The sequence below is a fragment of the Trichogramma pretiosum genome, unplaced genomic scaffold, assembly GCF_000599845.2.
Source record: "Trichogramma pretiosum strain Unisexual culture from Peru unplaced genomic scaffold, Tpre_2.0 scaffold72, whole genome shotgun sequence".
Classification (NCBI taxonomy): Eukaryota; Metazoa; Arthropoda; class Insecta; order Hymenoptera; family Trichogrammatidae; genus Trichogramma; species Trichogramma pretiosum.
In genome coordinates, this window is record NW_019640833.1 from 695,983 (window position 1) to 709,472 (window position 13,490).

The 13,490-nt window shown below is 30.0% G+C and overlaps 2 protein-coding genes across 7 annotated transcripts; both read right to left on the reverse strand.

The window, feature by feature from the left end:
- Window positions 1–436: 436 nt before the first annotated feature.
- LOC106656050 lies at window positions 437–5,299 on the reverse strand. Of its 2 annotated transcripts, none has more exons than XM_014376686.2 (5): window positions 5,067–5,299; window positions 4,703–4,841; window positions 2,066–4,633; window positions 1,308–1,981; window positions 437–1,236 (listed from the first exon to the last, which is right to left on the reverse strand). In XM_014376686.2, the coding sequence occupies exons 2-5, from the start codon at window positions 4,833–4,835 to the stop codon at window positions 1,012–1,014; spliced, it is 3,600 nt and encodes a 1,199-aa protein (XP_014232172.1). In that variant the 5' UTR covers window positions 4,836–4,841; window positions 5,067–5,299; the 3' UTR covers window positions 437–1,011. The 2 variants fall into 2 exon arrangements, with proteins under 2 accessions (XP_014232172.1, XP_014232171.1); XM_014376685.2 differs by having other exon boundaries at window positions 5,063–5,299.
- A 1,651-nt stretch (window positions 5,300–6,950) lies between these two features.
- Window positions 6,951–12,536, reverse strand: LOC106656039 (asparagine-rich protein). Of its 5 annotated transcripts, none has more exons than XM_014376663.2 (8): window positions 12,221–12,536; window positions 11,549–11,666; window positions 9,657–11,461; window positions 9,079–9,291; window positions 8,862–9,005; window positions 8,644–8,704; window positions 8,268–8,420; window positions 6,951–7,749 (listed from the first exon to the last, which is right to left on the reverse strand). In XM_014376663.2, exons 2-8 carry the CDS (start codon window positions 11,649–11,651, stop codon window positions 7,217–7,219), a joined length of 3,012 nt encoding a protein of 1,003 aa, XP_014232149.1. In that variant the 5' UTR covers window positions 11,652–11,666; window positions 12,221–12,536; the 3' UTR covers window positions 6,951–7,216. The 5 variants fall into 5 exon arrangements, with proteins under 5 accessions (XP_014232149.1, XP_014232152.1, XP_014232150.1 ...); XM_014376666.2 differs by lacking the exon at window positions 12,221–12,536 and adding an exon at window positions 12,053–12,181; XM_014376664.2 differs by lacking the exon at window positions 12,221–12,536 and adding an exon at window positions 11,924–12,027.
- Window positions 12,537–13,490: the final 954 nt, after the last annotated feature.

The following is a 13,490-nucleotide window of genomic DNA, read 5'->3' on the forward strand; positions in this document are numbered from 1 at the left end:
AGCCAATATCACCGACAAAGCCTCTCGATTCTAATTGGCTAGTTGTGCACTGGCAATCGTTATCGGCTATATTTAATTCATATATAGAATACGTGTATTAGTCAGCCCCTTTTACGGCTACGTACGAGTACGTATTTCGTTCTTATCAAGCTTTGTGAGTGAGTAAGTTTTCGCTGCTTTGTGTGGTCAAAACTTCGGTGGCGATAAGATCCTGACACGCGTACAAACTTTTCTTCTTCTTGGTCCGCAAACCGTTGTTGTGGTTGGAAATGACTTGGCTCATTATTTATTTACAGTATTTAAATATATTTTTATTTTCATAAAAGTAGTACAAATTCTTGAAGGCAACTTGTATTCATTTGTTGATTTAAAAATAGGAATGATTAAATTGTTTTTAACAAGCTATATATATATCTTTTTAAAAACCGATATGAAACATTTAATTTTTTAAATGTTTTTTTTATAATTTTTAATTTTATGCTTCAATTTTTAAATAATATAATAGAGAAAGTGATTGTTTTAGTGACCTAGTTTACTGAGATTTCGTTCGAATTCTCAATGTTTATTTGATTGTAAAAATATCTGGTTAGGTCATATTACTTAAAATTTCTGTGTTATTTTTCACAATTACTTCTTATATAAATTGAATCAGTTTTGAATGAAATTAAATTAAAAATAACGTTAAATTATATTATTATAAGTTTGAAACTATTATCTAAAAAGAGATTCTTTACAATTTATAAATTGTAAAATATAACTGCATTTCATTAATAAAATAATCTCTTGAATATGATGCCAAGAGATCTTAAAATCAACATCTTATAATACTTTTTTGATAACTATATGATTGATTGTCATTTTGGAAAATAATAATAATAAATTCATATATCAATCAAAATAGTTGATTCATAAATTATTTGCACAACACGTCTGTATTAGATAGTAAAATTTTAAATCGATCACATCGTTTGTTGTTCTGTACATTTTGTTATAATGCATTTGTTTCATCGGTCATTCAACCACCAAATCAAAATGATCAATTTCGTCAAATGTAGAATTAATTTTTTTTACCCAATCCTTCATTTTCTTTTCTTCTTCTTTGCATCGTTTGTTCTTCGGTCTTTTTTTAGCCCTTTTTGGCTTTTCCTCTGGGTCATCAGTGTCACTAGCTGAGCAATCAGTAGTCGTATTAACACAAACTTGTCTTTTTCTTTTTCCGTACGAACGCCTTGCGGGCTGTAATAAGTGAGTTACAATTACAATTAAGTTTCTTTTTAGGTATCAATAACGTAATTGAATTTTATTACCGTTGAAAAATGAACCGGCTCCAAATTAAAGAACAAAAGTCCTTTTTCCGGTACTAACGAGTCATCTCCCTGCTCAGAGTGAAGATCAAATGTATCCGAGAAAGTTAAAATCGATTCTTTTAGATTCTCTGAATCATTCTTTTTCAATTCTGCATTGAAACTGTAATCTTTACTAGCAACACTACTGTTGTCACTATCGTCGCTATCATTTTGATCATTTTTTTCAAAAATTTCAGGCATTTTTTCTTCAGATTTTTTTGTGTTCATAATGTTAGTTAGCAATGCTTGCTTTACTGTATTGTATGATATTCGTGATGTTTTTGGTTTAGCTTTCATTTTTGTAAATAGTTTCTTTTTCATAACGTTAATGCTTGGGCAAACTTCGATTTCATCTTCATCATCTCCATCATCAAAACCAAATGCATTTTCAAGATTAGGTTCTTCTGTAGTTTTTTTTTGTTTACGTCCATTGATTGGAGTAGAATGAACGTCAGCAAAAATACCGTCAGGAGTTAGAATGCGCGTGCTTTCAGGTACTTCTTCTAAATTAAGAAACCCGTGCAAAGTAGTTTGTCTTAATAATTTAGGGTTTGGGATTTCGGATGATTTTTTCGGTTCCAGGAAATTTTTCATTGTAGATTTTTGAGGACTCACACTCTTCAAAGTTTCAATCACTAGAAAATTAAAAAACAAGTTAGTACACTTTTTTTTTAAAATATTTTAGTTATTTTTTTAGGAAAGAAAAAGTTTGTGCTTACCTGATTTTTGTAATTTTCGAGGAGATTTATTTGGACTAGTATTTTCATCTCCTATTTCAAAATCAATATTTGGTACTTCATGATCCTTGAAAATCTCTGTTACAGGTTTGGATGGTTCTAATTGCACTCGATATACTTGCAAATCTTGATTAATAGTTTTAGTAGGACTTAAATTTGTTACTAATTTTTTCGGAGACTTTGAATTATTTTGAAATGATTGTTGGTAGCTTGAAGTAATAGATTTCATGGGACTTATATTTGGCAATACAGTTCCAAACTTCCTTGGAGACTTCGAATTATTTTGAGACGATTGTTGGTTCCTTTGATTAACAGATTTTACAGGACTGACATTACACAATACTGTACCAAATTTCCTTGGAGATTTAGAATTATTTTGATTTATCTGAGGATTTTTAGTTTCAAAAGGTATATTTTCTGGATGAGACGTGGACTGATCAATTGATTTCACAGGACTAACATTAGATAAGTTAGTATTGACATTTTTAGGACTTGTTCCTTCATTAAGAGCAGAAACTTGAGTTGCACTTCCATTATTTCCTGATTTATCTGGAAGAGAAGAAAGATGAATAGTTTCTTGAGATCCAATTGATTTTTCTGGTACTGGCAACATTTTGACAACAGGTTTTCTTATCAGTGTTGCAACTTTTTTGTTAGTTTGGGGTGTGCTTTGCACTACTTTTTGAATTCTGGTAAAAGTATCTGTGACTCTCCAAGGACTTCCAACATCAAAGTTATCAATTACTTTTTTAATTGGTGACATCGACTTTTGTATGAGAGAATGATTGACCATGTTCATATATTGCGTAGTGGGTTTAGAAGTGATAGCATTTTTCATACCAAATAATTTTAACTCTGAATTTATAGTTTTAGGGGCGTTAGGAGTTGTTGCAAGCTTAATTCTATCATTTCCTTTTAAAATTTGATCTGAAATAATTTTCATTGTTGGAGCTTCTTCAAATGTACTTTCACCCATTTCTTGAAAGTCTTCAGAAATCACAGGTTCATTATTATTTGAAGGAGAAACTTTATCACTATCCTTCAGATTATTATTGTCAACCTCGTTTTGTTTTGAAGGCTTGCTTTTAACTATATTTGTTTGTGGTGAAATTAAATGCTGCTTAGGCCCATTAATATTTTCCTTCGTTTTGCAAGGTATAATTGGTTTTGGTCTGGAAGCTTTTTTCAAGCGTTTAACAGATTTCTTTTTAGGTTTTTTAATATTTTGATCTTCATGTAACCATTCTTCTGGAATTTCGTATATTTTATCTATGTCCTCAATTTTTTGTTGAGATGCTGGTAGTGTTTTATAAATTGGAACCTGAACTTTATTCGCTTTTTCAGTCTCATTTTTATTTTTTTTATCTGGTTCATTATTTTCTTTGACAGAATCATTTGAATCATCCTCTTCCAAAAGCTTAGAAATTTCACAGTAATTTTTAATTGCACGTGGACGTAATTGTTTTTCAGCTGTTTTATCTGATGATTTGTAGTTAGAAATTTTAGACTTGAATGAAACGTTGTCATCCAAAGGAGTTTCAATCGTTGTAATTTTGCTTTTAACCTGTTTATGGACAATTTTGTCTTCTGTTACAGGTAATGTTTTTGTTTGAGATGTTGATGAACATTTAAAAAATTTTTTAGTTCCTTGAAGAGGAACTTTTTTAATTTCTGTTTTAGCAGTTTTTGAACTTTCTTTATTTGCAGCAGTACCTGCAGCATCCATGGATTCATCTTCACTGTCAGATTGATTCAACATTCTTTCTACATCTTCAATTGACATATTATGTTTTCTAGGTGTATTTTTAAATCTTCTTGATTTAGTCTGAACTACTTTATCTGTTTCCATGGCAGAAGACTCTTTTTCAGAATTTGACGATTGATTTTTACTCCTTGTAGAACTTCTTGTACGAGTCTCCATTTTTCTTATAATAGAACTCTCAATCTCAGTAGCAGCTCCTTTTTCTTTTTCTAATGAAGAAGGTTCTTTTTTAGATATGGAACCTGTATCTGAACTTCTTGTTGAACTTCTAGTGCGAGTTTGATGTACTTTTTCTGATTTTACTGGAGATGATTCTTTAATAGAATTAGTCACTTCACCTGAACTTTGAATGGAATTTTTAGAGGCAGTTGGAACAGATGTTTTTGATTTAGATGGAGATGAATTTTTTTCAGAATCAGCTGGGGCATTGTTATTTTTAACCAAATTTCTAGTGCGAGTTTGAACAATTTCTTTTGTTGACCCTGAAGTACATTCGCTATTGCTTTCAGATGCATTGGCTATTTTATTTTTATGAACCGACAATTTCTTAGCTGTAGTTGATTTTTTTATTCCACCATTACTTTTGAGGTCTTTGTCTTTTTCTAACTTTCTTAATGAACGAGTAGTAATTGTTTTTTTGGCATCTGTTAAATCAGTTGTTTCACTTTTCTGAGATGACACGTCTACTTTAGAAAGTTCATTTGTAGTATTAGTTCTATCTCTGAGTACTGGAGATTTGATACTTGATACAGAACTTTCATTGGAAGAATTTTTTTTCTTTTCTGCAACTTTGTTTGGAAAATTTTTAGCAGATTTGGATTTAGTGGAAGGTACATTATTTTCATTTTGACTCTTACTTTTTTTAGCAGCTGGTTTTGTGGCACTGTTTTTTATTGTTTTACCAACAACAGTCTTCGGAACAGCTTTTGTTGCTCTGGATTGCGCAACATTTTCGGAAGTATTTTTACGGCTTCTCAAAGCGCGATTCATTTTGACCTGAAAAAAAGATTCGAGTATCAATCTTTTATTTCTTCAATTAGCAAAATTTTATTTTAAGCTTCTTGAGCGACGTAAGTTAACATATTGTCATTTATTTTTGGTACGTGCACTGATTCAAAAGAGTACACAATAAAATAATTGAAAGAAGTTGTCCAATTCAAGCGTCAAACTCAAATTTTTGCTTAACCTAAAAATAAAAACTTAATTATGAACCATACCTACTTCTCATAAACTGAATTGATTTGATATTTCGAGCACATTTAGCACAGAACTAGATAACGAACCTCGAACTCTGTATTCACTGATAAAAGTATTTGACACGAAGCCCCACACTTAATAACAGGATACGACATGTAACATGCCGCCAAACATTTTTTCGCGCAAGTTTTCAGTACAGTATAGCAGTTGTTTGTGGAGGTGCGTTTTTAGCGCGAGCGAGCGTCAACATCCAAAACATTACGCGCGCACTAAAAACATATGGCAAGTATGCAACACAAAGCGGAATCGACGCAATGGATTGGCTGTCCTCGTAATGATACGGCCAATAGCGTTTAGTCATTACAGCTCGATTGTATTTTCTTGAATTTACAGTGGTCAACTGCGCTTCTTGTACACAAATCACAGGAGACGATTATTCTAGAGATTTTTGCACAAAATTTAAATGTGAATCAAATCAATCGTTCTTAGTTTTAACTTCAAATAAATGTTACCGATGTGAAAATTTCATTAATATTTAATATTTAATAATTTAAAAAGGGCACAATCAGAAATGAAATGAAATATTTTTTTAAGCAGCATTAATATATTTTTCATTCATAATTTTAAACATTTTTACTTTATAATATTTATAATTTCCACAATATTTTACACAAAATATATATTACAATATAATCATATTAATTTAAATGAATGTTTAACTCAACACATTTATTCAGTATTTCTTGATTAACGCTGTATAAGCTTGATAACCATACATGTATATTGATTATATAGCTTTAAGTACATTACATTTTTAGTTTTCATCAAATATACTCTTTCACCATGGTACACGCGTGAGTGACTAATTAAAAAACGATAAATACTGTACATATTAACATGTGTAAATGAAGTAATTTCATTATCATTTATTCCTATCATATTTCAGCTTATGTAGGAATAAATGATTTTCAGTATGAATTTTTTTATTGTAAAGTAAGTATGCCATTACAATGCATTGATAAAAGAATTAAAATGAACACATTTTTAATACGTAGTTTTGTCTAAATAATAATTTTTCAATAAGTCACTGTGGCATTCCTTCAAGGTACTTATTTAGATAATTTAGAGTAATTTAGTATTCACTTGTCAAAGAATATTAACAATCTCAGCAACTTTTTGCTTAAATTTCTATACAATTTTAATAGTAACTGCCATCTCCACATTAGTTGAAATCAATTATTTAAAAATTTTTTTTTTCAAATTATTATTAATCAAACTTAAATTTATAAGAAATAACCAAAAATGTTTTTATGCACAATATTAAAACTTCACAACATTAAAATAATTTTGACAATATACAACTTGTCATTTCACAATTTTTCACATATAAATCAACAGTAGTTATAATTTTACATAAATTGGTCTGTATCATTAAAACAAAAATATTTCTCAAAGGTCTAGTAGACTAGAAGTAAGAAAACCTAACACTTGAACTTACATAAACATAGTTTTGTATCTTGCTTGATAAACAAATAATGTTACACTATTAAACCAGTATACTCTTGTAAAATAATCTTTTTCTTAAAATATACAAGTTTGGAAACCATTATTAACTATATCTTGTACAGCTCTTTATTAAACTTAATAAAAAATTATTTTCTCTTCCAACAACTGTATCAATAGTTGTTTTTTTTAGTTTTAAAGATCGTACTTAGTATTATATTACCACTTTTAAGTACAGGGTATAAAATCTTATAGTTTTAGTCGACGAAATAAAAGTATTTACAATGGTTATCAATCGCACATTACAAGTTGCATCTCGAATTTTTTGAACTCTATCAATGTTTTTTCGATCGCGCTTAAAATCACGAGATCGATTGGGAAGGAATGTTTAGAATAATTGCAAGATTTAATGCAAGTAGAAACTTTTACTAAATTTGCAGAATTATAATTTGAAAAATTTTTTAATAGGTCTGAAAACAAGTTTTTTTATAATCATTAAAACTAAATTCACAAAAGTAGACTCAGTTCTAAAAACGATCTTGAAATTATTTAAAACATAAAATATTTTTCTATATACTAAAAAAGGTAATAGATTCTTTTTGAGTCTAATTTTGTCAAGATAGTTATGATCATATTTTACTTTTTTAAACTTGCATTCAGACCAATGTTACTCAGCCAGGCATTTTTCGATTTATTACAGCACCCAAATCCATATGAATTTGCTTTTGATCAGGATTGTAAAGTAATGTTCTAGCACTTAAAAAGGAAAGGTCCGGTAATTGATTGAGAACTTTCATTGTTTCTGGTCTAACAGTCATTGGTTTTCCATATTTATCAAGAACCACATTTTCTTGAACTGTTAATTGTTCTTTTTTATTTATAGATGATTTCCTAATGTGCTGTTCAGGTCTATGAACTTCAGTTGCACTACTTTCTAATCTTAAAGAATCATTTTTAATTGTGCTACTTCCATGTAAATGTGTCCTACTGCTATGAGAATGTTTTGAACCCTTTGGCATTTCAGTTTTAACTTTTGGATGTGCATCTGCCTTTTTCCAGTCACTAGAACTTGGTCCTGGCAAAGGCTCAATAATTCTTGAAGATTGGTGTGATTTTTGTGATTTAGGTAGATTGCTACTGCTCGATTGACGACTTATCTTATTTGGTTGAGCTTGATGTTGCGATGAACTTGAATCTACTACATCTAATAAAAACATATTTTTTAATAATATATTTAAATAATATTTTTAAAATTTTTTTGAAACAAAGAACCCTCTTTTTTAATTCGATTTTATATGATAAATTTAATTGTGTAACTCGTTATAAGAGAATCATATTAGAATCAGTTTGTTATCATTGTTATTCATGTTAGATATAAAAATTTTTTACCTTATTGAGATCATGCAATCAGGAAAACTTTTTAACAAAAGTTTAAGACTATTATTTTTCAAACTAAAATTTTAAAATTATTCAGTTTATCTTATTACGGAGAAATTTTTAAATATCCATACAATTGCCAAGAGGTTTTGTTACAAATTTTACACAAAATAACTTTGAAATTTCGATAAATTAAATGTCAACAATAAAAATTTTTACTCTAGTAACTAACTTGAAAGTATTTTTACTACATATATTTTTGCTACTTATACCAAGTTTTTTCCCTACCTACTATATAATACATTTGTGATAAGACAATTTCAATATTGACTAGCTATTACTTACAGTTATAAACAGAACTCCTTGCAGAAGCAGCATGATGATGATGGCGGTGGTAATGATGATGATAGGATTCAGAATGTGCAGAACAATGGGAAGTTAATAAAGGATCAAATGGATATAAAAGATCCAGTGGTAGAAGTGCTGATAACCCACCACCTGTATAGTTAATTATGTTTAAATGTACACTTCAGACAATTCACAAAAGCAAGTAGATCATAATTTGAAACAAACCAAGGTCACAAAAAAAATGATAATTGTTAATAGATATCAACAGGAACAATGTTAATTGAAAGGTACTGTTAAAAAAGTAGCAGAAGATAAAATAAAAATCAGAAGTAACAATCAACCATACATTAATTCACAAGCTTTGTGGACTTACTTCCTTCCAATGGATTCACCAATCCAGCACTATTCCAATCAAATTGTGCAACTGGTACATCCTACAATATGAAGTGAATTGGTATAAAAAAAATAGTAGATTACCATGTAAGAATAATTAGCATTTTACTAGAAAAAAATGTTGAACATAAGCAATGTAATTGTTTATATAAAAAAATTAAATAACAAAATAATTTAAATATATACTTATGTATGTACCTCGGTATCAAGAATATTTTGTGATTTACTACTAGATGCAGTTGGCTGTGCATCTATAGAAGAGGCTTTAACTGGTTCTAAAGGTGAAAATCCTAAATTGGCAGCAAATCGAGGAATGTTTGGATTCCATCGTGGTCCAAATAACTATAAATTACATTTTATTAAATGTAGTTAATTATTTAGAATAAATTTTATGATAAATGTAAATTTCACTTACAATATTTCTAGAATCAATGCCTAATGAGTTTAAAAGAGCATTATTACTGCTGCTGTTAGACCATTGGTAAGTTAAAGCATGAGTTTCCTCAACACTTTTTAAACTTCTCCACACTTCATCACTTTTTAATATTAATGATTGCAAATCGACAGCAGAATTTTCAGGACATGTAGGAAACATGTTCATAATGATATCTTCTATTTTATTTGCAGCCTGCAAGTTTAAAATATTAATAATTTGTAATTTTAATGAACTTTCAAATATATTAGTAGGTATATAATATAATATATTTAAAAATAATTATAAATAAAACATTCAAATTTTTTGAAATATGTTCTAATTCAATCACAAAAAAATTTTTCTATAAATCATTATTCTACTATAATTTATTAATTTACAAATAAAAAAATATTTTTTTGTAGTTGAACAAATGTTAGTTGAAACTTTTTTGATTACAAATAAGAATAAAAATTAAATGAATATCCAAATAAACGTAAATTATTTTTACTAGTGTCTCAAACACATAAAATTGGATGGAATTTTTCTCTACTTTAAATTAAATGAAAAACAACACTTACATTTTCATTATCTATTTGACATATAGATTCTTTTAAGCTAGCAGGTGCTTTCTCTACTATTGGAGCTGAAGATTCAAAATCAGCAAAATCAGCAAAATCATCTTCCTCATCATTAAAGGCAGTTTGTTCTTGCTTTGCTACAATATTTTCACTAAATTCTATATTTTCATTAACATTTTCTACAGGTGCACTGGAAAAATCTGCAAAATCTCCAAATTCATCGTCCACATCAAGCGATGAGGTTTTAACAGCTGTCAACTCTTGTTCATTGTGAATAGTATTAGTTTTATATGCTCCCAATGTTTCATTCACTTCTGTAGATGGAATATTTTTTGAAGTAAAACAGTCATCATTTTTAGGGTCGTTTGCAAAAATATCATTTTCGGTAGAAACATTTTGAAAGTCAGGCAGTGATGAGTCAAAATCGAAATAATTATGCATGGAACTACTTGATGACTTGCCACTAACTTGATTTGATTTTGCACTATCATCTTGCACATCTGCCAAAACAATGTGCAAAGTAGGTTCTTCAGTACAGTTCTGCTGATTTTGAAAATTAGAAAAATCACAGTTTAATTTTTCATTGTGATCTAAGTTATCTTTAGTACTGCTTTCAGTATTAAAACTATCATAGCTCATAGGGAATTTATTAATCCTGGTATCCAAATGAACATTTTCATCAGAATTAGCAGTCTCATAAGTAAAATCATTTTTTGATTGTTGTAAATTATTTATGCTATCATCTACCATGCTTTCACTTTCTAAATTTTCCAAGTAATCATTTTTGTGTAAGATATTTACATATGTACTAGTTAAATTTGGTTCTTCTACATTTTCTGAATCGCTAAAACTAAAATTTAAATTTTCGAATGTAGTTTGTTTCCGTTCTGTAGAATTTAAATTCACTTCATTAATAGCTGTTTCTCTCAGTAAACCATTGAATTGAAAATTGTTAAATAATTCATCATTACTTGTTTCATCTTGGTTTTTTTCTTGAGTCAAACCATTCAATTCTAATGTTGGTTGATCTTCATCAATAACTTTTAGATCATTAGAGTTAGTATCTAATTTTGCTTCTATGCTATCTTGGATGGATGAAGAAACAGCACTGCTGTTATTACAATGATTATCAAAAGGTATATCTTGATTTTTAAATATTTTACTTTGTACATTGGGTTCTTTATAATGCTCTTGCACATTACTTATTGATTTATTTGTTACTGGAGTATCTGATTCTAATGGATCTTTGAAATTTTCATAATCATAAAAATCATCATCAAGATTTTGCTGGATATCAGAAATTGTATTAGGATCATCCAAAATCAAACTTAAAGGTTCTGCATCATCAATATTTCCATTATTGCTCAAAGATTCATCAAATTCACATCCAGTTTTAGCACTATCATCTATACTACTATTGTTACTACTAACTATTTCATTGTTATCTGATCTTTTAGCATTTATTTCATTTCGTAAGTAGCTGAGACTATCACTATTGCTTTTTGAAATATTCGCACCATTGTCGATGGGTAAATCTAAATTGCTATCATGCGATAAACTATCAGGATCACCATTGTTTTTAACACTAACACTATTTGTTCTATCATCTAAATGTATGTGTCTCACTATGTCATCTGTCTTTTCAATTGTCAAAATCTGGTCCATGGTTGCAGCTTTGACAATTTCATCTTTTATCAAAGATGGCACAAGAGCAGGTGTAAAGCCATTGTGGATCTTTGGAGTATTACACTCGGAAGGTACAGGAGTTAGGACTTTGTAGGGAGAATCCGATGCCAATGAAAGACCTAAAAAAATAGAATCATTATTAAATACATATGAGAAACAGCTGTCATTACAATATCTCGATGAAAAGTTAAACGAATAACGCTTACCATCGATACCAGCAGCGGTAAAATCACCGAATTCATCGTCTTCTGATTCACCATAATTATCCAAAGGTGGTGGAGTGCTACTCAGCAACGGTGGTATAGCCATGATGAAAGAATTCCCCTGGTAAAATGAAAATACAAGTTAATGTCTAATATTTAAGACACGCTTAGAAACATATCGCATTTGAATCATTCTACTTTGGTGACCCGACCTTCTGCGTATTATAGGTATACCGTATTATGGACTTGCTGCTAATGAGAAATAAATAAATGATATTATACAAGCAAGATAGTCAGCCTCTCATTCTCTCTCTCTCTCTCTCTCGGTGTCGAGTTCTATCATAGATTCTTATTTGCGCGATAGCACATAGCACATACACGTAAATATATAGTGATGCAAGTCCGTAATCACGAGCTCCCAATGAAAACTTCAATCAAACACACATCCGTCAATAGCGAGACATATTTTTGTGTTTTGAATTAGAATGACGTAAATTACAAAATTACAGTTGAAATCTTGACGAAAAGTCAAAACAATGAGCACTTGGCGAGGCCCAAATAGATGGAAGAATTGCACGCAGTTGTATAGATGTATGCAACACGGGACTGATACCTTATATACACACTGTGCTGTGTATACTCTGCACACCTGATTACTATCTGAAATATGCTTACCAGACGTCAACGTCGACGAAGATATTCACTTGGTTTTAATAATGCCTAATCACTCACGAGTGCACATCGATGACAAACGAAGCCCTTATTACCGATCGCGGCAATTATTGTTCGAGATATGTTATTTATTTGTCACTGAACGTAGGCCTTATAGAATCCGTTCAGTGGAAAGTCTGAGCTCTGAGTCACGACATCACCTGTGATAATAGCAGTAGGAGTAAGCTATAATGTGCTATGCTATATATCTACTATTTCTGCTGCACGAGTATATATAGAGGCTTGCTCCGATGAATTTTGCACGGCCTGCGTGCTCGTAGCCAAGTTTGCTTGGCGAAAATACGGGTAGTGGGAATCAAGGAGTAGCTATATCAGAGGATGGTTGTACAGTAAACCGATGCGGATTTGCGCACGAAATAAGCGATCTCTGACTAGTCCGGGCGCCAGTTATGGGTCGAGTATACATTTTCAGGTCCATAAGGTAACCAAAGCTTTTTATAGGTTTTTTGGTGTGCTGAATCGATTTAGCTTGGTTACCAAGCGTTAAAATTGGTATTTTAAAAGTTATTAACAAATTTATTGTTTATAACTAAAAAAATTTGTTTAAAAAAATCTGAAAAAATTCACACGTATTCTTTGACTAATTCTAAGACTATTTTGTTCTTTGCATTTTTTCGTTTTAGACGTTCCTTAACAAGTTAGAAAATCGCAAAGATTGAAAATATGAATGGTTTCTGAACAAAAAAATAACTTTGCGATTTTCTAGCTCGGTAAGGAACGCCTAAAACGAAAAAATGCAAAGAACAAAATAGTCTTAGAATTAGTCAAAGAATACGTGTGAATTTTTTCAGATTTTTTTAAACAAATTTTTTTAGTTATAAACAATAAATTTGTTAATAACTTTTAAAATACCAATTTTAACGCTTGGTAACCAAGCTAAATCGATTCAGCACACCAAAAAACCTATAAAAAGCTTTGGTTACCTTAAGGACCTGAAAATGCATACTCGACCCATAGCTGGCGCCCGGACTAGACCTCTCAGACAGGATATCTCGGCTATTTCAATTATTCGAAAGATCGTTTTATGCAATTTGATTTTTACGGTATTTATTCGGATATTTCTTTAAAAGGGTCCACAATTTTTAATCGACATTTTATGTCCTTTTACATATGTTACTTCGCAACTTATACGAAATCTTTATTTTATAATCTCTAACAGTTAATTAATATTTATTTTATTTTCTTTAAAAATAATTATGTTTATGTTGGTTAA